Source organism: Nicotiana tomentosiformis, chromosome 2 (genome assembly GCF_000390325.3).
Source record: "Nicotiana tomentosiformis chromosome 2, ASM39032v3, whole genome shotgun sequence".
Lineage (NCBI taxonomy): Eukaryota > Viridiplantae > Streptophyta > Magnoliopsida > Solanales > Solanaceae > Nicotiana > Nicotiana tomentosiformis.
Genome location: NC_090813.1, coordinates 190,124,604 through 190,146,010, shown reverse-complemented (window position 1 = coordinate 190,146,010; position 21,407 = coordinate 190,124,604). Strand labels below are relative to the sequence as shown.

The 21,407-nt window shown below is 34.9% G+C and overlaps 2 protein-coding genes across 2 annotated transcripts; both read right to left on the bottom strand.

The window, feature by feature from the left end:
- Positions 1-2,321: 2,321 nt before the first annotated feature.
- LOC104113138 (glutaredoxin-C13-like) lies at positions 2,322-3,446 on the bottom strand. The gene has a single exon (XM_009623238.4). The coding sequence runs from the start codon at positions 2,893-2,895 to the stop codon at positions 2,593-2,595; it is 303 nt and encodes a 100-aa protein (XP_009621533.1). The 5' UTR covers positions 2,896-3,446; the 3' UTR covers positions 2,322-2,592.
- Positions 3,447-15,376: 11,930 nt separating this feature from the next.
- Positions 15,377-16,271, bottom strand: LOC104113136 (glutaredoxin-C11-like). Its single transcript, XM_009623237.4, has one exon. It carries the CDS (start codon positions 15,999-16,001, stop codon positions 15,693-15,695), a length of 309 nt encoding a protein of 102 aa, XP_009621532.1. The 5' UTR covers positions 16,002-16,271; the 3' UTR covers positions 15,377-15,692.
- Between the last annotated feature and the right edge of the window lie 5,136 nt (positions 16,272-21,407).

Genomic DNA, 21,407 nt, shown 5'->3' with positions numbered 1-21,407 from the left:
AAGTTTGACCACGGATTTGACTTTTTGATATCGGGGTCGAAATCCGATTTCGAAAATTTGAATAGCTCTGTTATGTTATTTATGACTTGTGTGCCAAATTTGAAGTCATTCCGGATTCATTTAATATATTTTGGCACGAGATTTGCAAATTGAAAAGTTTAAAACTCAAAGTTCGAATCGAGGTGTGAATTATAATTTCAGCGTTGTTTGACATGATATGAGACCCCGAGTAAGTCCGTATTATATTATGGGACTTGTTGGTATATTCGTACGGGATCTGAAGTACCCCGAGAGTGATACGGATTGAAATCGGATCAAAAATTTTGGACTTAAGGAAAAATCTGTAATGTGGCCTTCTGGTGTAATCACACCTGCGGATATTTGACCGCAGGTGCGAGCTCGTAGAAGCGAGCCTTCCATCGCAGATGCGTCCAGTCATGGCTGGGCTTCGATCGCAGAAGCGGACAGCTCCTCGCAGAAACGTGCCCGCAGATGCGCACAAAAATGCTGCAGAAGCGGAGGCTGGGCAAGTGAGGTTCACAGAAGCGAAACTTCTTCCGCAAAAGCGAATGCACAGGTGCGAGCCCAGGCACCGCATGTGCGAAAATGCCTGAGCAGTGTATAAATCGAAGAGTCTACGATTTTTCTCATTTTTAGACATTTTTCACATGGATTTAGGCGATTTCAAAGGGAATTTTCACGACTTTGAATTGGGTAAGCGTTCTATAACTAAAGGTTATTATATTTCATAAATACATGTCTATATTCATCACTTATTTCGGATTTAGATGCAAGAAAATTGGAATTTTTGTAACACTTTTCAAAAACAGAAAATTAAAATTTGAAGGTCGTTTGACATCGGAATTTGGTAATTTTTGTATGGTTGGACTCGTCTCAGAACGGGTGTTCGAATTTCGTAAGATTTTTCGAGATTCGGGACGTGGGCCTCACTGATGATTTTTAAGATGAATTTTTTATTTTAATCCGAAAAATTAGTAAATTCATATGAAATTAATTCCTACGATTTGTATTGAGTTTATTGAATTGTTTATGACTAGATTTGATGATTTCGGACACGAATTCGCAAGGCAAAGGTTTATTGGATTCTTAAAATTTGGTTCCAAAGCGAAGTAAGTGTCGTGGTTAACTTTGACTTGAGGGAATAGAACCCTTAAATTATTTGTTATATGAGATGCATGTGAATCACGTATAGGCAAGGTGACGAGTGTCTCTACATAGCCAAATTAATTGTTTGCATAATTACTTGAAAAATCATAAATTCTTTTTAAATCATGAATGAATTATTATATTAATTGTTTCACTCATATTCCTTGTCAAATATTAATTCTTGAGTTCCTGCAATAATTGTTACATGCTTATTTGACTTATGTCTCTTAATTACTATTTGACATTTAGCATACTAAATATTAAACTGCCTATTTTCTCCATGATTTTTATAATTAATTGCTAATGGTCATTGTTTGTTCATAAATAAATTATAATTATTGTGTGCCTTGATGCTTAATAGTTTCTCATTGAACGTGGTATTTATTGAAGTAATTTTTATTATATTTATGAGTTGTTAAAGTTGCACGCCGCAACGAAAATGAAAGTAACTATATTGGGGGATCGGATTGCACGCCACAAAAGACTTATTTAAAAGTCTGTATTGGGGGATCGGATTGCACGCCGCAACAGACTTATTTAAAAGTCTATATTGGGGGATCGGGTTGCACGCCGCAACAGACTTGTTTAAAGTTTATATTGGGGGAACGGGTTGTACACCGCAATGGAAACAAGTTGAGGAATTGTGACTGCTGAGTTGATTTCAATTATTAATATTATTTACTGATCTTACTAATATTTCCGTTATTATTGTTGTTGCTATTACTATTATTGCGTACAGGTTAATGTAAATGACCCGCCTTAGCCTCGTCACTACTTCGTCAGTGTTAGGCTCGGCACTTATCAGTACATGGGGTCGGTTGTATTGATACTACACTCTACACTTTTGGTGCAGATTTCGGAGTTGGTCCCAGCGGCGTATAGTAGATTTGCCCGGATACAACTACCAGTGGAGACTTGAGGTATAATTGCTCAGCAATCGCAGTTCTGAAGTCCCCTTCTGTATTATCTCAGTTGTATATTATAATTCAAACATCTTGAAATGTTAGGCGCCATCACGGTCCCTAAGGTGGGAATTTCGGGTCGTGACAATTTTCGTATAGTTATTTATTGTCAAAATTTTAATTGTAAGATAATGAATGGATCTAATCAAATGTAGCTTAGATGAAGCGAAAAGTATAACAATTCGTGCTAGCTAATCAAATGACTAATTAGGATCAATTAATATCTCACAAAGTACATATAATCACAACTACTAGCTATTACAACATTGATATACTATAATGACCACGATCTACATGACTAGTGTCTGTCGATCTTGCCAAGAACTTTTATTTGTTTGTTGTTAATTTCCTTAATCATTTTCTTAATATTCATCCTAATTAATACTAGCCATAGACTTTCTTTTCTTAATTCCCTTAAAGGGAGATTATATATTTTCACTCTTCAACTCTCAATTTAGTTGTTTTAATCAGGCAGATAAGGCTTGAGGAGTTGAATTAGGGAGCCTTTAAGGTGAAGAGACATAACTTCATTAGTAGATCCTACTAATTTCCCCGCTATGAAAACTGCTGGAACTGAGGCATTACAACCCATTCGCATAAGAGCTTTCTCCATATCTTTTCCCTCAGAATCATGATCAAGTTCATGAACATATGGATCAACACCAAGATCTCGAAATAGTATAGTAACTGCGTAACATAAACAACATGTACTCTTGCTGAAGATCACTACCCCGTGCTCTGATGCCATTCGTTGTACTTTGTCCATTTCCTGATAATTAGGTCGTGAAAGATTCGCCTTATGCCCTTGGGATAACAACGAGAGTGGCAATACGATGAAATTCGATTAAAATAGGCGGTAGAGGTTGTTTTTCAAAAACTAGGGTTGCTTTCTTTGTTTGGTTTAATTCACCACTAAGTGGAATCAGACTGTCTGACTCTCAATTGCTATTTATATTGGTTGTAATAAGCTTTCAGTTGCGCAAGCAGTGCAGTTTGAAAGCTTAGTAGCTAGAAGATAGATTTTTACGAGCTATACTTGGAATTCAGGTATCTGGGAATTTAATGAAAAAAAGGATAAATAGAAGTACTCTTTAGTATACCATCGGATCTAAGTTCAATTGAACTTGCACATCGATCCGATGGTTGATAATTTGATGCTAGAAGAGATGAAGGAGAAACAAAGAGCAAGAAAAAAGCTTGACAAATATTAGGGTTAATTTCTTAGAGGTTGCTTGGAAATGGAGAGTTTTCATTGCTACACTATTTATAAAAGAGTAAAACGGAACATCTAATTTAGTAACTATGAAAGTGGAGTCCTCTGTCTAAATTGTAAAGATATAAAAGATGGTGTGCTTTATTTAGATGCTCCAAAAACTGGAGTACAGCTCTACTAAAAAGAATTTTTCCAAAAAAAAAAAAACAAAACAAAACAGATACTGTTTCATTCCACAAATATTGAGCAAGTTGGAGAATATAGTACATATATTCTATTTAGTCATGCACTTTCTGAATTTAGAATCTTTATGGTGGGAAAGAGCTGTACTTATTTAAACCACCTGAAAATTTATACCTATATGCACTTTCTATATTATTTTTATATTATTAATTAGGATTTAACTTATAAACATTGACACTATGAAATATTTTTATATTATCGATATAATTTAACCTATTAAAGTTTTTAATCTGTCTTATTTTCTAAACTACTAATCCAACTTTATGGACCATAACCTATAATTATCTATTAAGTGAGTTAATAGTATAATAATTATTTTTCACTATCAATATATAATAATAACAACAACTTAGCCGGAAGATAGTGTCTATGCAAACCTTGCTGTAATGATCCAACCGGTCGTTTTGAGAGTTTGCATTCCGTTCAGCCATTTGAATTGTTGAGTAGCTTTGTATAATGTATTATGACTTGTGTGAATCGTCGGTTTTGGTTTGCAGGTATTTCGGATTTTGTTTCGAAGAATGAGTTTCATGATTTAAGCTTTAAGTTGGAAGAGTTGACCAAGTTGAATTTTTGCGTATTTGACCTCGAATTCGGAATTTTGATGGTTCTGTTAGGTCCTGATGGTGATTTTGGACCTGGGCTTATGCCCGAATTTGCATTTGGATATTTCTAGGAGATTTCGGCACGAATTGGCGAAAGTTAAAATTTGAAGGTTTGAAATGTTTACAAGTTTGACCGAGAGTTGACCTTGATGATATCGGGTTCGGATTGTGGTTCCGAAAATTTTAATAGCTTCGTTATGTCATTTGGGACTTGTGCGCAAAATTTAAGTTTATTCTGAGTTGAATTGATACGGTTCAACACGAGTTTTGAAAGTCGAAAGATCGAAAGTTCATTAAGTTTGAATTATAGTGCGATTCGTGATTTGATGTTGTTATGTGTGATTTGAGGTCTCGAGTAGGTCTGTGTTATGTTACGGTACTTGTTGTATATTCGTACGGGGTCCCGAGTGGCTCGGATAAGTTTTGAACGAGGTTCAGATCATTTTGTCGCATGTTGCAATTGGCTGAGGCTATTGGTTATGGTGTTGCGCACCTACGAGTGGTATTGTGCAGGTGCGGTGGTCGTAGAAGTTGAATTGTTATCGCACCTGCGAAAAGGGATGTGTTAGGAGCTATCGCAGATGTGAAAAATTGGGGCGCATCTGCGACATTGCAGATGTCGGGGAATAGGTCGCAGAAGTGAAATGCGGCGCAGGAGCGGAAGCTTTGGTCGCACCTGCGTGTGCGCATAAGAGGAATTTGTTCCGCAGGTGCGATGGGCGAGTTCCGGTGATTTTTTTGCAGAAACGCAATTTTGGTCGCAAAAGCGACGCCGCAGGAACGGGAATTTGTTTGCAAATGCGAACATGGCTGGCAGAAGCTATAATTTCGAGGGTTGGTCATTTTATTCAATTTTTGGGGTTTGGAACTCAGTTTTGGGCGACTTTGAAAAGGTATTGCACCACATGAAAGCATTCTTAACTCGGTTGTGACTATATTTCATGAATTAGTCTTCGTTTTCGATGCTTGATTATTGATTTCGAAAGAGAAATTGGAGATTTTGTCTATAATTTCATAAAATAAATTTTTGAGTTTTGAGCATCGATTCAGAGTCGGATTTGAGTGAAACTAGTATGGTTGGACTTGTAATTGAATGAGTTGTGAGATGCGATCCCGGGTTTGACTTTTTTGTTGGCTTTGGAGTTTTGATCAAAGATTCGACCTTTATCATTTGGAATTATTTCATTAGGTATTATTTGATGTATTTGAGTTGCTTTTGGCTAGTTTCGAGCCGTTCAGAGGATGATTTGAGCGGGATTGCGCTCCTAATGTATCGATTTGACTTGTTTGAGGTAAGTATATTACCTAACTTTGTTGAGGGAATATTTTCTACTAATTGTAATTATTTGATACATGCGGGGGTGATATATATATGAGGTGACGAGCGTATATGCATGTTCCAGTATTAATTATGCTCAGGAGTAAATTATACGATAAATCGTGCCTTGTAGAATTACGTAACCTTCTTACTTCATGTCTTACTTGACTTCTAGATTACTGAGAATATGAAATTTAATGTTAGAAACCAAGATTTAACTTATTATAATTTGATTAAAATTTGACGGATTTTTGAGAAACAATTGATGTGTCTAGTTCGGTCGTCATTATGCTTAATCACTAATACATCGCTACGATCATTATTCTTGATATATTAGATTCTATACTTGAGTTGAAGATCATTTGTGAGACCTATTGAAATACATGAACAATAAGATTATATTCTTGAGGGTTTATTGAACTACTATTGGCTTGAAAGTTGTGATCGAGGTTCATTTGGAATATTCGCTTAAACACTCTCCTCTATGTTATACATGCTTCCTACCTTGCTTGTTATTGATATACATATGCTTGGTGAGGAATAGAGTAAAGCACGAAGGGTGATGTCATGCCATTGTATATACATTATCATGTGAAGAAGAGTGTAAAGCATGAAGAGTGATGCCGTACCATTTAATTTACATTATTATGTGAGGATGGAAGTAAAAGCACGAAGGGTGATGCCGTGCCATTTTACTTACATTATCATGATCTCATTTACATATCATGTGAGGATGAGGGTAAAATCACGAAGGGTGATGCCGTGCCATTCCATTTATATTATCGTGTTCTCATTTACATTATCATGTGAGGATGAGAGTAAAAGTACGAAGGGTAATGTTGTGCCATTTCATTTATATTATCATGCTTTATAATCATGAGTTCATGGCACGAAGGGTGTTTCCGTGCAGGCTAGGACGAGGGACATACATTATGTTGTGATATCTTTTCCTTGTGTATACATTCATGCCTTTACCTTGAGTTGTTACTGTAGTACCTATGGTTCCTATGTGACTTGTCGTTGTTGTTCTGTCTTTGTTCTCCATCTCAATTGTTGTTGTGTTGTCCATGCCTTTATTTGTTTAACTTACAAATATCATATTTTCCTTGTTGTTGTTATATCTACATCCATGTCGTTCCTCATTTGTTGCACTTTCGTATAAGCTTTCTATCATGTTAGTTATTCTTGCCTCCTAGTTGTTAGCTTATAAAGATCATGCTTTCCCTCTTGTTTGTTATATCTACACCTAGGCCTTCTACCATGCTAGTTAGTGAAATATATATTCTTCTTTCCTAATTGTTGTCATAATTTCTATGTCTTCTACCTAGTTTGTTACCGTTGTCCATATGTACTACCTTGATCCTTATTTCTACCTGTGTATTTTTTTTTACTTTGTCATTACTGTTATTGGTATCTTTTTCACCCGGTTGGTATTGTTATAGGTATATTTGGTGATGATGAGATAAATACACGAAGGGTGTTACCGTGCCATTTGATTTGATGTCTTGAGTATATTACTCACACTATGAAAGTATGAATTTATTACCATGATTTGTCAGTTATCGCTCTAAGAAAAGGATTGGTCATGATATTAAGGAATATTAATCATGATTTCTTCTAGAAATCATTAACTGCTTCGCATATTTGTTTCTTCTACTTTTTTTCCCTATTATGTTCTACTATTGCTCCATCGCTAGTGTGATGACCATAAAGGTCATCTTTAAATTTAATAATTATTTCGATATTCTAAAACCTCAAATATCACCATTCAGCTTTTCTCTACTTGCGTACGATATCCATAAATTTTTCGGAAAGTTTTTATGTGAAAAATGGATTAAAATGTGAAATGAAGCTTCAAAACTCATTTGAGTTGACTTCGGTCAACATTTTGAGCAAACAGACCCGGATCGATTTTTTGATAACTCCAATAGCTCCGTATAGTGATTTTGGACTTAGGAGTGTGTCCGAAAAATTATTTAGAGGTCCGTAGTTAAAATTAGGCTTGAAATGTCTAAAATAAAAATTTAAGTTTGGAAGTTTGACCGGGCAGTTGACTTTTTGATATCGGGGTCAGAATCCAATTCTGAAATTTGAATAGGTCTGTTATGTTATTTATGACTTTTGTGCAAATTTTGAGGTCAGTCATACTTGATTTGATAGGTTTCGGCATCGAATATAGAAGTTAAAATTTTTTAAGTTCCTTAAGCTTGAATTGTGGTATGATTCATGGTTTTAGCGTTGTTTGATGTGATTTGAGGTTTCGATTAACTTCGTATGATATTTTAGGATTTGTTGGTATATTTGGTTGAGGTCTCGGGGGCCTCGGGTGAGTTTCAGATAGCTAACGGGTTGAATTTTGGACTAGAAACTTTGCTGAAATTTTTCTGATGCACTGTTTGATTTCCTTCTTCGCGTTCGCGATAGGGGTTTCGCGTTCGCGAAGAGGAGCTGGAGGCAGGAAAAATTTACTCTTTGCGTTCGCGAAGAGGGGACTGCATTCACAAAGGGTAAAGGGCAGTGTTCATCGCAAACGCGTGGGAGTGTTCACGTAGAAGGGTGAGGCCTGGCCGGGCACCAGGCGATAAGGCTTCGCGTTCGCGAAGGGGAGACCGCGTTCGCGAAGGCCAAGTTTGGCAAGGCATCGTGTTCGAGAGACTGCCCTCATGTTCTTGAGGAAGAAATGTGGGGCAACATGGAAATGTGCTTCGCGAACGCGAGGGTCCTGTCGCGTTCGAGAAGAAAAAATCCCTGGACAGTAGAACTTAAGTTCTGGAAATGGGATTTTGTCCCATTTTTTATTATTCACGATTTTGGCAATTTTTACGGAAAAATATTGGGTTAAGTGTTACTTATCCTATATTGATTATATTTCATGATTCCATACTCATTTACATCATAAATCTATGAATTTATGGAAGAAAAATCAGATTTTTATAAAATCTTCCAAAAATGTAAAATAAAGATTTGAAGGTCAATCCGATGTCGGAATTCGATAATTTTTGTATGGTTGAACTCGTATCGAAACGGGTGTTCGGATTTTGTGAGTTTTTCTGGGATTCGAAACGTGGATCCCACTGTCGATTGTTAAAATAAATTTCGGATTTTAATCCGAAAAATTAGTAAATTCATATGAAATTAATTCCTACGATTCGTGTTGAGTATATTGAATTGTTTGTGACTAGATTTGAAGCTTTTGGACATGAATTCGCGAGGAAAAGATGTATTGGAATCTTAAAATTGATTGCGAAGCGAGGTAAGTGTCGTGGTTAACCTTGGCTTGAGAGAATAGACCCCTTGAATTATTTATAATATAAAATTTATGTGAACGACGTATAGGCGAAGTGACGAGTGTCTATACGTCGTCAAATGAATTGTTTGCATAATTATTTGAAAATCGTAAATTATTTTAAATCATGAATGAATTATTATATTAATTGTTTCTCTCATATTCCTTGCTCAATATTATGCCTTGAATCCATGCTATAATTGCTACATGCTTATTTGATTTATGTGACTAAATTGCTATTTGACATTTAGCATACTAATTATTAAAATACTTATTTCCTCCTTAATTTCCAAAATTAATTGCTACTTGTCATCACTTATTTCTAAATAAATCATAATTATTGTATGCTTGCTGTCTTATAATTTCATATTAATTGTTGCATTTATTGGATTAATTTCTTTTATAAGAATTGGTAAATTATATTATTGGAGGAGCGGGTTGCACGCCGAACAAATCAATATATTGGAGGAGCGGGTTGCACGCCGTAACAGAATTGATTGAAAAGATATATTGAGGATCGGGTTACACGCCGCAACATGATTAAATGAAAATAAATATATTGTAGGATCAGGTTGTATACCGCAACAGAATTGAATATGAATATATTGTGGGATCGCGTTGCACGCCGCAACAGAAAGTGATTTAAGTAATAATTGGTTATGACTGCAGAGTTGGCTTCAAATGTTGAAATGAGTTACCTATTTTATTTCTATTATTGTTGTTATTATTATTATTATTATTATTATTATTATTATTATTATTATTATTATTATTATTATTATTATTATTATTATTATTATTATTATTGCGTACAGGTTAATGTAAGTGACCTGCCTTAGCCTCGTCACTACTTCGTCGAGGTTAGGCTCGACACTTACTGGGTACATGGGGTCAGTTGTACTCATACTACACTTTGGACTTCTTGTGCAGATACCGGAGTTGGTCCCAGTGGCATACAGTAGATTTGCTCGGATTCAGCTATTCGCATGAGACTTGAGGTATAACTGCATGGCGTTCGCAGCTCTGAAGTCCCCTTCCACTTTATCGTAGCTGTGTATTTCTTTCAAACAATTTTATTTTTATTTAGACTTTTATTTGTATTATTCTAGTAGCTCATGCACTTGTGACACCAGTTCTGAGATGGTATTTAGACATCGCTATTATTATGGATTATTCACTTTATTTCAGACCTTATTTTCGCATTTGTTTCTTTTTTATTAATTAAGGAAAAATTATTTTAAAATGGCTAATATTATTCTAACATTGGCGTAAAATATTAGGCGCCATCACGGTCCCGAAGGTGAGAATTTCGGGTCGTGATAACTAGTCTACTGCACAAGTTATATCAGTGAGTATCTTTTAACTAAAAAGTTTCGTCACTACTTCACCGTGTTTAGTCAAGATACTTATTGAGTACATGAGGTCGGTTGTACTCATACTATACTTCTGCACCTTGCGTGCAGATTTTGGAGCGGAGCTGCGGTGGATGATGGGGGCTGACTCTGAAGATGTTCGTGCCTTCCGGATGTGGCTACCACTTGTCCCTGGGTAGTTCTAGAATTGAATTCTATTTATGTACATTTCAAACAGAAGTTGTATTTATTTCATATCCGTTTTTGCAATAATCCAGTCTTAGTAGCTCATGTCTTGTACTACCAGTCTTTGGGATATTGTATGGAAATCCAGATGTAGTATTTGTTGATCACCTTTATTCTATTAGAATTGTGTTAACTGTTAATTGGCTGGTCTAACGGGTTGGATTAATTGCCATCACGACTAATGGATTTTGGGTCGTGACACTTGCTCTTACCTTTGTGGGTAGAGACACTATTTTCAATAAATCGCTCAAGAAAAACATAGACACAATAATAATGGAAAAACAACAATCTAAAAAAAAGCACTATCAGTATATATATAAGTCAAACTAAATTAATTAACTCCTTAATAACCATCAGAATATTGTATGTGCATGTTAAGATAAATAATTAGTCTTTATTGAGTTAGTCATATACTATAAGGAATTTTGAAGGCAACGTGGACAAACAACTGACCATGCAAGATTAGACTATAAAAGTGTTATTCTTCAAGATGCATTAATTTATACTATATATTATGTGTAGTCAATTTCTTAAGATTCTTTTTCCAATATTCTTGGATTTTATTCTATGCTTAAAGATTTATCAGGATTCAGGAATTGAAAAGCTTTCGGTGGCTTTGATTCTTTCTGTTGTGTCCACTCCCAAACTTGTATCGATTCTAATAAATACTCATCCGTATCAGACGTTTATACTAAATTTAATAATTTAATCTTAAAAGTTAAAATAAAAATAAAAATACATCACTTAACCTTGGTTAGACAAAATATGCTTATGAAAAACGCCATATTGTATGTTTATTAATTTGACGTAAACATTAACCACGAATAAATTTTTGTCACCTACTTCTGAGTTATTCTTCACACATACACACTTATTCTTCACAGCACATGGACAATTGATGGCCGTACACTTGCATACACTGGTGTACGTGTGAGGCAAACGCTAGTTTTAGCCTAAGGGGGCATAAAATATGCCGTACTAATTTTTCATGTGAGTTAATTAGGGGTTAGTTAGCTAATTAATTAAGCTTCTAATAATCTAGGATATCTTTAGCCGGTTGAGATCTGGTTCGATTATTTATTTATTTATTTATTTATTTTGGAAGGGATGGCAATGAAATCTGACAGGGAGAGTTAGTCGAAGCTAGAGAGGAAGTCTGGAACTAGATTTAATGGATTCAACTTTTAAATTTGTATCAACACGTTCTAATTTAAATTTATGAGTTCATAATTTAACTATTATCCGTTAAATTTTTGTGATTTTTAATTTATATATTTACGTCCTAAGCTCATAACGGGTTCGAGAAGTGGAAACAACTTCATGCACAAATGCAAGGTAAGGTTGGGTACAATAGACCCTTGTAGTCTGGCCCTTTTACGGACCCCCCGCATAGCGGGAGCTTAGTGCACCGGGCTGCTTTTTTTTTTTTTTTTTTTAATTATGTCCTAAGCTCATTGAGGATATGATCCTTGATAAGAGTTCATGGAGGTAAGAATTAGGGTAGAAGGTTAGTAGGTAGTCGAGCGATTCTTATCTTCTATGTGGGAGAGTCTGGTTTAGTTTAGAGTACGTTATCTGCTCTCTCTACCTCATATAAGGTAGGGGTAAGGTCTACGTCCACCCCTACTTTTTTTAGACTCTACTTATGAGATCACATTAGATATGTTATTATTGTCGTTGTTGTCTAAATGGTGGGTTGAACTTAACTCATATGCAATGGGTGTATCCTTACATCGATGTTATTATGGCGCGAGAAAAGAAATGTTTAATGACTTTCAGGACATGATAACTTCAATTATACATAAAGAAATATGTTTATTTAATTGTGTAAACAATCGTGAATGGCGATAGTATTTGAATTCTGTTTAATAGGCGTGAAATGAAAGACATAATAATGTAATTAACATAATGATGTAATTAAAAGCTAAGTGTATCCTATCTAATATGATATCAAAGCAAGCACATGTTTATGTTCAAGCCTCCTTGTTTCCCGTTGTTAAAAGAAATTTACATACCCTCCTATTATCAAAAAGAATTTTAAAGATATAATTAAGTAAATAAAATTGTAATCTTTTTAATATTTTAATATTTTAGATAAAATGATCACACTCCTCAACATATACTGATCGATTTCTAATCTCGGTGTATATATTTCTTTTCATGTAATACAAATACAAACAGTTACCCTTTCTGTCAAGGGTGGAATGAATTTTGCTCTACCTTCTTCAAGTAGGGGTAAGGTCGGCGTACACTCTACTCTTTTCAAATCTTACTAGTGAGATTACACTGAATTTGTTGTTGTCATTGTTGTTGTTGTTGTATGGAATGAATTTTGCTAGACATATATCGACTATCACTCGTAAGTCGTAACTATTTGGAAATTTAAGTGCTCTAAATAGTACTACGTCTGTAATGACGTTTATTTATTTGTATATAACATATACATGTTATAATGACTTTCATTAATATAAGTGCTCATAACATAACAATTACCAATGAACCAAAGATTTTTTTTTTTTTTTAAAAAAAAACGAAGAAGTTCCTCATCCAAATTGAATTAATTGCAAAACCAATAAAATCTAATGGACGAACCAAAAACGAATTCTCTCTTAGGGCAAAGATGAGCAATTAAAAGTAAATTTTCGCCACTAGAGTTGTCGTGGGATATCGTTAATGAAAGATCTCGAGTTCGGCCCTTAAAAAAGAAAAATTCTTAATAGGGAATGATTTCCGCTTTAATAGACCTTTACACGGTGTGAATCTAGATAAATCGATACTCAACGTGAATACTGGACATCATATAAAAATCCGAAAAAGAAACAAAGTTTTCAATTAAATTAATTGGTGTATAATACATAAATATTTTTGGCCACTTTGTAAAGTGAATAGACCAATCGAATATATACCACTATTGTATGGTGGAATCTCTGAGAAAAGATTAATTTATGAGATTCACAGCGCACGAAATGACATCTGTTTACTCAGGGGATAAGTTCTTGTCCAAGTTAAATAGGTCCATCTTTAGCTTTAGCTTTGATTCTAAGAAGATGAGAAGTTCTTAGCTTTTCATAGCTATTTCTTGATATTCTTTCCTCACTACGCGGAGGCAAAAGATAAGATTCTTTACCGTAGCGAATTCAGAATTTAGAATTCATGGATTCTGATTTTATATCTTAGTTTGAGTTAGATGTAGTGGTTTCTCTCGAGCTCATTGTGTCTACTCTAGATCCGTCACTGATTTCTCTTGAGCAAGTGTAGCAAAATAGATTAGGGGGAAAATAAATGACACAGAAGAAAGAACGGTCCGATCCTTTTTTTCTTTTCTTTTCTTTTTTTAATATTCGGTATCGAAATTCATTCTTCCGATTAATTCAGATTCGTATCGGGTGAAACGTTCCTCTTAATCATGCATGTAATATTATTCGTTATTGTTGGGTGTGCAAATAAAGTTTTATATTGATAATTAAAAAGATTGAAAAGTTACATATAAGGTATAGGGATACTCCTAAGTCCTAATGGTGTTTGAGGCCTTTTGGAGAAAATTCTGTGCGTCAGACTTGGCCTAAAGTGGATGATATTACACAATGTTAAGAATATTTTGGACTAATTCAGTCTAACAATTAGTACGAGAAACAATGGTTCGGCAAGACGAGTAGAGGTTAATAGAATAATGACGGTGTAGGGCTGAGTTTACTACCTTTACCACACCAAAGATTGCTTGAAGACGCACACATAAGAAGAAGCTAACTTTGGGGCTTTAGTGGCCATTAATACTAGCTCGGTCACGTGGGTGACATATAACGAATCTCGTAAGTGACCCATGGATCATGGTATAGTAGGCCTGGTGGAATACGAGGCAGAGATTGTTGCGTGAGAACAAAGTTTCATATTGATATTTGAAAATATTGGAGAGTTATATATAAGGTGTAAACATATTTTTAGTGGTGTGACGCCTTTTAAAAAGAAAACATGCGGACTAGAGCTATATATAAGGTGTAGAATACTCTTAGTAGTGTGAGACATTTTGAAAAAAAAGAGAGTATATATACCAACTTAGCCCAAGGCAAATAATATTACACTACCATGTTAAGAGTATTTTGAGCCCAGAGGGCTTAGCCTAGTAGTTATATATCGAATTGCACATATTATATGATTGTATGAAATTAAAATTTAAAAATACTAAGAAAGACTTGTTGAAAGATATTGATTCCTTGATTAATTATGCATACAATAACCAGCAAGACTTTGAAAAAAACTTTCTCGTAGTTTATATTAGAATTTCAATAGGAAAGCTATTGAGTTATGCACATTGTAGCAATCCTGAGGAAATTTGATCAAAGAAAAATAGGATAGGACGATTGTAGTATCCTCACAATGAGACTATCAACTCTCAAACTAAATGTAATAAAAGCCTATCAGCCATGTCGGATCTTTCAAAAATGCATTACTTTGAAGAATTTGCAAATTCTTTCACCGAAGAACTCTTCAAAGATCATATGACAACGAGTTAGCTGCTAGTTAAGGTAATTAAGTATGTGATTTTGAACCCAGTTGTCACAGCTAGTGGTGACAAAATGGATAAAAATAATAGTTATCCACTCATATTATCCATTAAAAAATGAGTTGGATAATAAACGTTTTAAAAACGGATCAAATATGGATAAAAATCATATTATCTAATTAGAAAATGGATAACCAATGGATTTAACTTTTGCATTTATAAAGCCTCAAATTAAGGTTCATCAAGTTTAGGAGACTAAGAATTCTTCCAAAAGTGATCATATTCAAGAAGTCAGGGATAATATGAATATCCATATTATCTGCTGGTCAACCCATTTTTTATCCGTATTAAATATGGGTCGAGTCGGATAATTTATTCGTTTTTTCATTTACCCTTTTTTCGACCAGCTCATATACGATCCGACCAGCCCATTTGCCATCCCTAGTCATAGCAAACATGAAGAATAATAACTTGAGAACATGAAACCACAAACAAAAACATCTTATTAGTCAATAAAAGGTTTCCATTATCAGCCATTTTGACAAAACATATGGCTATCATTTCCCCCACCTCCTTTAAAGAAAAGGGTATTAGAAACCAAAAAAAAAAGGAAAAAAGAAACATAGTGGGTTAAAGTTGACACAAGAAAAGTTTGTGTACAAGCTAAGAACCTAGCTAGATGTTTGTTTCATACAAGATTACGTATAATAAACCTAATTTTGGTTCGACTGATCTTTTCCGAATTTCATGTACAACGAATATTTAGTGCACTGGACTGCCTTTTTTTTTACGCCAGTAATTAGAACCAAATAGCTTTGGCATCAATGAGCATTTGTTTGAGTGATCCATCAATTTGTAAGGATATAATATCCTTAGATGATCCAACAAATTTTCCACCAATAAAAACTGCAGGAACACATGGATTACAACCTAAGCTTCTCAATGCCCACTCCATGTCTTTCCCTCTTGGATCTTGATCAAGTTCATGAATTGCTGGACTTGCTCCTATATCATAAAAGAGTGCTTTAATACTATGACACATAAAACATGAACTCTTGGTAAATATTACTGCTGCCTTCTTTGATGCCAAGTCTCCTATTCTATCCATCTCGATACAAAATGATATAACAACAACAATTACGCTTCACTCCCAAATAAGTTGGCGTTAAGATACAAATCGATGCGATGACGAGAATTATATAGATATATAGACTAGAGGAGATATATAAGGAGCTGGAGAAAGGAAGAATTTCTCACTAAGGTGATATAAATGCTAGTGTTATAAGCTTTGTGATAGTACAAGATCTTTGAAAGATGGTGGTGATATTTGAGGTTTCATATCTTGCTTATTTATAGGGAACTTGATAGATATGGATTACATTGTTTATCCAGAAAAGGAAAAGAAATATACTGATATATATATATGAAAGACAATGTTCCTTAAAGATATTTCTTTGGATAAAGGAAGGCAAAAGTAGAAAATAATTCCATGCCCTTGATAATAGATTTAAGTTAGAGGCAGAGCCAAAATTTGAGATTTATGAGTTTTAAAATTGCAAATCGAACTTGTAGCTCATTTTAGTTATTGGATTCACAACTAAATATCTATACATATTTAATGAATTTCCTAATACAAATACATTGTTTAAGCTAAAGCTACTAGTTTATCCAAATTTGTATCGAATACTCTAGTTCCGCCCATGATTCAAGTAAAAAATAGTGGTAGTCTAAAGATTATTTATATATCACTATACTAGTATAGTTTAACCTTGGATAGCAGATTAATTATCATATTTTATCAAGTTACGATTTTATGCCTATGACATATATTTATTTGTGATTATCTTGTAAGTAACCTAATTATGCTAATAATTTCTTATTTTTAGTGCATAAAACTTGATCTCTATGAAAAGTTGACAGAAAGAACCAACTATAACATAATACCAGACTTCTACAGTGTCCGTACAACTATTTTTATGGTTAATTTTATTTTTTTGGTTAAGAATTTTTTTTTATTGATTCAACACCACACACGCTACATGATTCCTTTCTCTCCTTTCTATCTATTTCTTCCTTTCTCTTTTCTATTTACACTTTCCTCCTAGCAAGAGCTAACAAAACAATAAAACAATGTATCAAAAGCCAGCCACAAAGCCAGCCACACATACAGAAACATAAACCTATATCTCTCTTGTCTAATTACTTTGTGATGTTTTAACTTCAATACCACACAAGAGGGGGTGATTTGTGTGGTATCCAATTTTTCGCGTGTACAGATTATAGAAGGACCTGGTTCTTCTATGTGTTCTTTATACTACTGTTACGGAATAATAAATGTAAAAATTAAAGAACACAAGTATTTTACGTGGAAAACACCTGGCTCAAAAAGTGAAAAAATCACGACCTAGTGGGATTTTCCCAAACTCTCCACTAAATCACTAAGCCAAAAACTGCATTTACAAAATAGTTTTGTAAACCTAGTATTAACTATAATCCCGTTGTGACAACCAGCCTCTAACTGATGCGACAACCTCAAGTTAACTCTAACTTGAATACTCTGAGTACCTATTACAATTGCCTCTAGATAAAGCTGAAAGGTACAATATGAAAACACCTACTACAATTGAACTAGAATAAAAGACAGACACTTGGAACTGGTTCTTCTATCTGGTTCATGTAGCTTCAGGTTCGTACACTTGAATCACACACGAACTGCTTGCAAAATGCTTTTCTATTTTGCTCTCAATTCACGTTTAACTTTTGCTTTGGTGCGTCACATGTAGAATGAGAACATCCTGCGATTTATAGAGTTAGTATAGTAGAAAATAACTAGAGTTCTAATGCTACTCTTCCTTGGTAGAAGAGTTCTAGTTAATCTCAACTCCTAACTCCTTCCTTATCTTGGATAATGTTCTTGGTGAGTAAGAAGTCCTTCTCCTTATTAATTATGCAATCTTTTCGATCAAGAGATATCTATTATTATGCCAGATTTCGTTTATCTCCTGCATGTGCATCTCACGTGCTTTGAATCTGCCCGTGTCTATGCCTACCAGTGATGGACCTGGTTCATCCCTAAGTTTCTTTGTCAATCTTCAAAACTATCCTTTACTTGGGCCAACAAATTTCCCCTTTTTGATGATGACAAACTCTCTACTTCCATAAGCTTAGGCCCTGTTTCAACTTTAGTTCAACATCAACACAATGTTAAAAACATTTTTCTTTTTTATCACTTATCATCAAGGACCAGGTTCATTAGGTTAGAAACATCATTGTTCAAAGTGTAAAGCACAACATTTTTCTCCCTTTTGGCATCATTGAAAAGTTGCATAAAAAAATATAAGATAACCAGATTTTAAAACTTACTCATGGCCACTGGAGCTACTTCAAATGCAATCATGGATTAATTATCATAGATCAAGCTAAGAATTTTAACCATCAAAGAAATATAAACAAACAATTAGAGCAAAAACAGTGAATTTCATTGATGATTGATAAGATTCTACCACAAAGCATAAGAAGAAATAAAAACACTGGAAACATGAGCAAAAAAAATCCCGAATTGGGTCACTGGTTGATCTACACTAGGCTAGGAATTTAAGGTTTGGAAGAACTAGGTGCTTGGTTTTTGGCTTGGAGGAGTTTCAACATATCCTGAAGAATGCCATCATTCTTCTCCTTTTCTCTTGCCAGCTCAGTTCTGAGAGCATCTCTCTCAGTCTCTACCTCATCTAACCTTTTCTTCAGCCTCTCAATCTCAGCATCCTTAGCCTCACTTTCTTGCACCAAGGCTCGCACCTTGCTATTCACTGGTACCTTCTTAGATGAACCAGGTTCTTTAGGAGTGGCATGGACTTCATAGTCACAAGCAGGCAGCGTATTTATCCCAAAATGATCTTTGCTTGTACCAACCTCCCTTTCTTCTTTGGATTATAACTTTCAGTCACTCTCTTCAGTAGGTCTGCGAGGGTTTCCTATTCAGATTAAACAGGTTCATCTATATTTTTTCCAAGTTGAACCAGCCCTTCAGCGACTTCGCCAGACCCACTTCCCCCTATTTTCTTTACACTCTCCTCTACTCCAGCAGATTTTTCATGCCAAACAACCATTGCACCTGTGTCTTTGGTTAAACTCACAGGAGTGTGTGAATAATCAACCACTCTTTTACCCTTTCCCCTCACATCACTTCAAACACCCTTGCTCTCTTTTGCTTTTTCTTTCTCAATTTTACCACCAATTCCTCCAGACTCTATAGTTTTAACACCTGCTTTAGACCCTACTAGTATAAACTTATTCTCCAAATTTATTTTCTCCCCGCAACAACCTTGCGAGCAAGCAACTTTACTCTTTTCTTAGAGGTTGGGGTGGTGGAAGGGATGATAATGGGTGTGGAAGTCTAATCAAACTGAATTTCAGTTTTGAAAAGACTTTGGAGTGTATCCCTAGAATCTAGGTACTTCAATTCGGTTGGAACTTTTTTGAACAGAACTGGTTCACTTGTAACGGATAAGTCCAAAAGGAGTTTGGAATTAAGTAAGACTCTGCTCATGATCCAAATATTATTATTTCAAATTATGCAGAGTGTAAAAAATATACCGTGTTATCTTGATAAATCAGGTTCTTCACTGAGAATACTCTTGTATAAGTCTAAATTTGCCAAAATAGAAAAAATAAAATTAGAGATTAATGAGTCATTTTAACACATAGCACAAGAGTATACTATTGCAAGTATGAGACTGAGCAAAAATTAATCTAATTATGTACATAATTTTCAAATTTTCTAACCAATTTTTTGTTTTGTTGTGTACTCTGAACTGGTCCTTTTAGGTGATCTTAATCATCCCTAACTCTAACATGTTCCTTTCAAAGTGATCTCTACTTAGGGCTTTTGTGAAGATGTCAGCTATTTCCTTGTCAGTAGCACAAAATTTCACAGTGATCAACCCCTTTTCATAGTTATCCCTCAAAAAGTGATGCCTAACATCTATGTGCTTAGTTCTCTTGTGATGAACCGGGTTTTTGGTCATACTAATTGCACTAGTGTTATCACAAAAAATGGGGATACAACCAACATTAATTCCAAAGTCCATTAATTATTGTTTGATCCACAACAATTGAGCACAACATGAGGCAACAATAACATACTCAGCTTCAGCAGTAGTAAGGCCGCTGAATTTTGCTTTTTGGTGGCCCAAGACACAAGACATGAGCCAAGAAAGTGTGCCATACCTGAGATGCTCTTTCTATCCACAAGAAAACCTGCATAATCAGCATCAGCATATCCCACAAGATTGAAATTACTACCTTTTGGATACCAAATACGAAGATCAGTGGTGCATTTTAGATATATCAAAATTCTCTTGACAGCCGTCAAGTGAGACTCCTTCGGATTTGCATGAAATCTTGCACAAAGCCCTACATTGAAAACAATTTTAGGTCTACTAGCTGTGAGATACAACAATGAGCCAATCATTCCCCTATACAACTTCTGATCAATTGATGAACCAGGTTCATCTATATCCAACTTTGTAGCTGTTGCAATAGGAGTGTCAATTTCTTTGGAGTCTTCCATTTTAAACCTTTTAAGCAACTCTTTTACATACTTCTGCTGATGGATCATAGTTCCATTTGAATTTTGTTTAATTTGTAAGCCTAAAAAGAAATTAAGGTCACCCATCATGCTCATTTCAAATTCTCTCCCCATTAGTTTAGCAAATTCTTTACTTAACTTATCAGTAGTTGCTCCAAAGATTATATCATCAACATATATCTGAACTACCAAGATATCTTTACCTTTTTCTTTTAAGAACAAAGTATTGTCAATTTTACCTCTTTTGTAGTCATGCTCAAGCAAAAACTTTGATAATCTTTCATACCATGCTCTTGGCGCTTGCTTGATCCCATAAAGTGCTTTGTCAAGTTTGTACACATGATCATGACTCTCCTTGCTTTCAAACTCCGAAGTTTGTTTGACAAATACTTCTTACTTTAGATAGCCATTGAGGAAGGCACCCTTGACATCCATCTGGTGAAGGGTGAATTTCATATAAGCAGCAAAGGCTATAAGGAGTCTTATTGCTTCCAACCTTACAACTGGAGCAAAGGTTTCATCATAGTCTATGCCCTCCTCCTGGCTATATCCTTGAACCACCAATCTTACCTTGTTCCTTGTAACAGTTCCATCTTCATCAAGTTTGTTTCTGAAGACCCATTTTGTACTAATTACTTATCTGTCCAAGGGTCTTGGTACCAGATGCCAAACCTAACTCCTTTCAAATTGGTTGAGTTTATCCTGCATTGCATTTACCCAGTCTGCATCCTGCAAAGCTTCAGCAATATTTTTAGGTTCAATAAGAGATAAGAAAGCATCAAAAGCACAAAGATTCTTTAATGAAGATCTGGTTTTGATTCCAGAGATTGGATCAGTAATTATGTTCTCAATGGGATGAGAACTTTGATACTTGTAAGGTTTCACAACCAACTGGTTTCCCTTTGATGTTCCTTCAGTCTTTTGTTG

What these genes read in the sequence shown, in the direction of transcription:
- LOC104113138 (XM_009623238.4), bottom strand. Translation starts at nt 2,895, where the DNA reads ATGGACAAAGTACAACGAATGGCATCAGAGCACGGGGTAGTGATCTTC.
- LOC104113136 (XM_009623237.4), bottom strand. Translation starts at nt 16,001, where the DNA reads ATGGATAGAATAGGAGACTTGGCATCAAAGAAGGCAGCAGTAATATTT.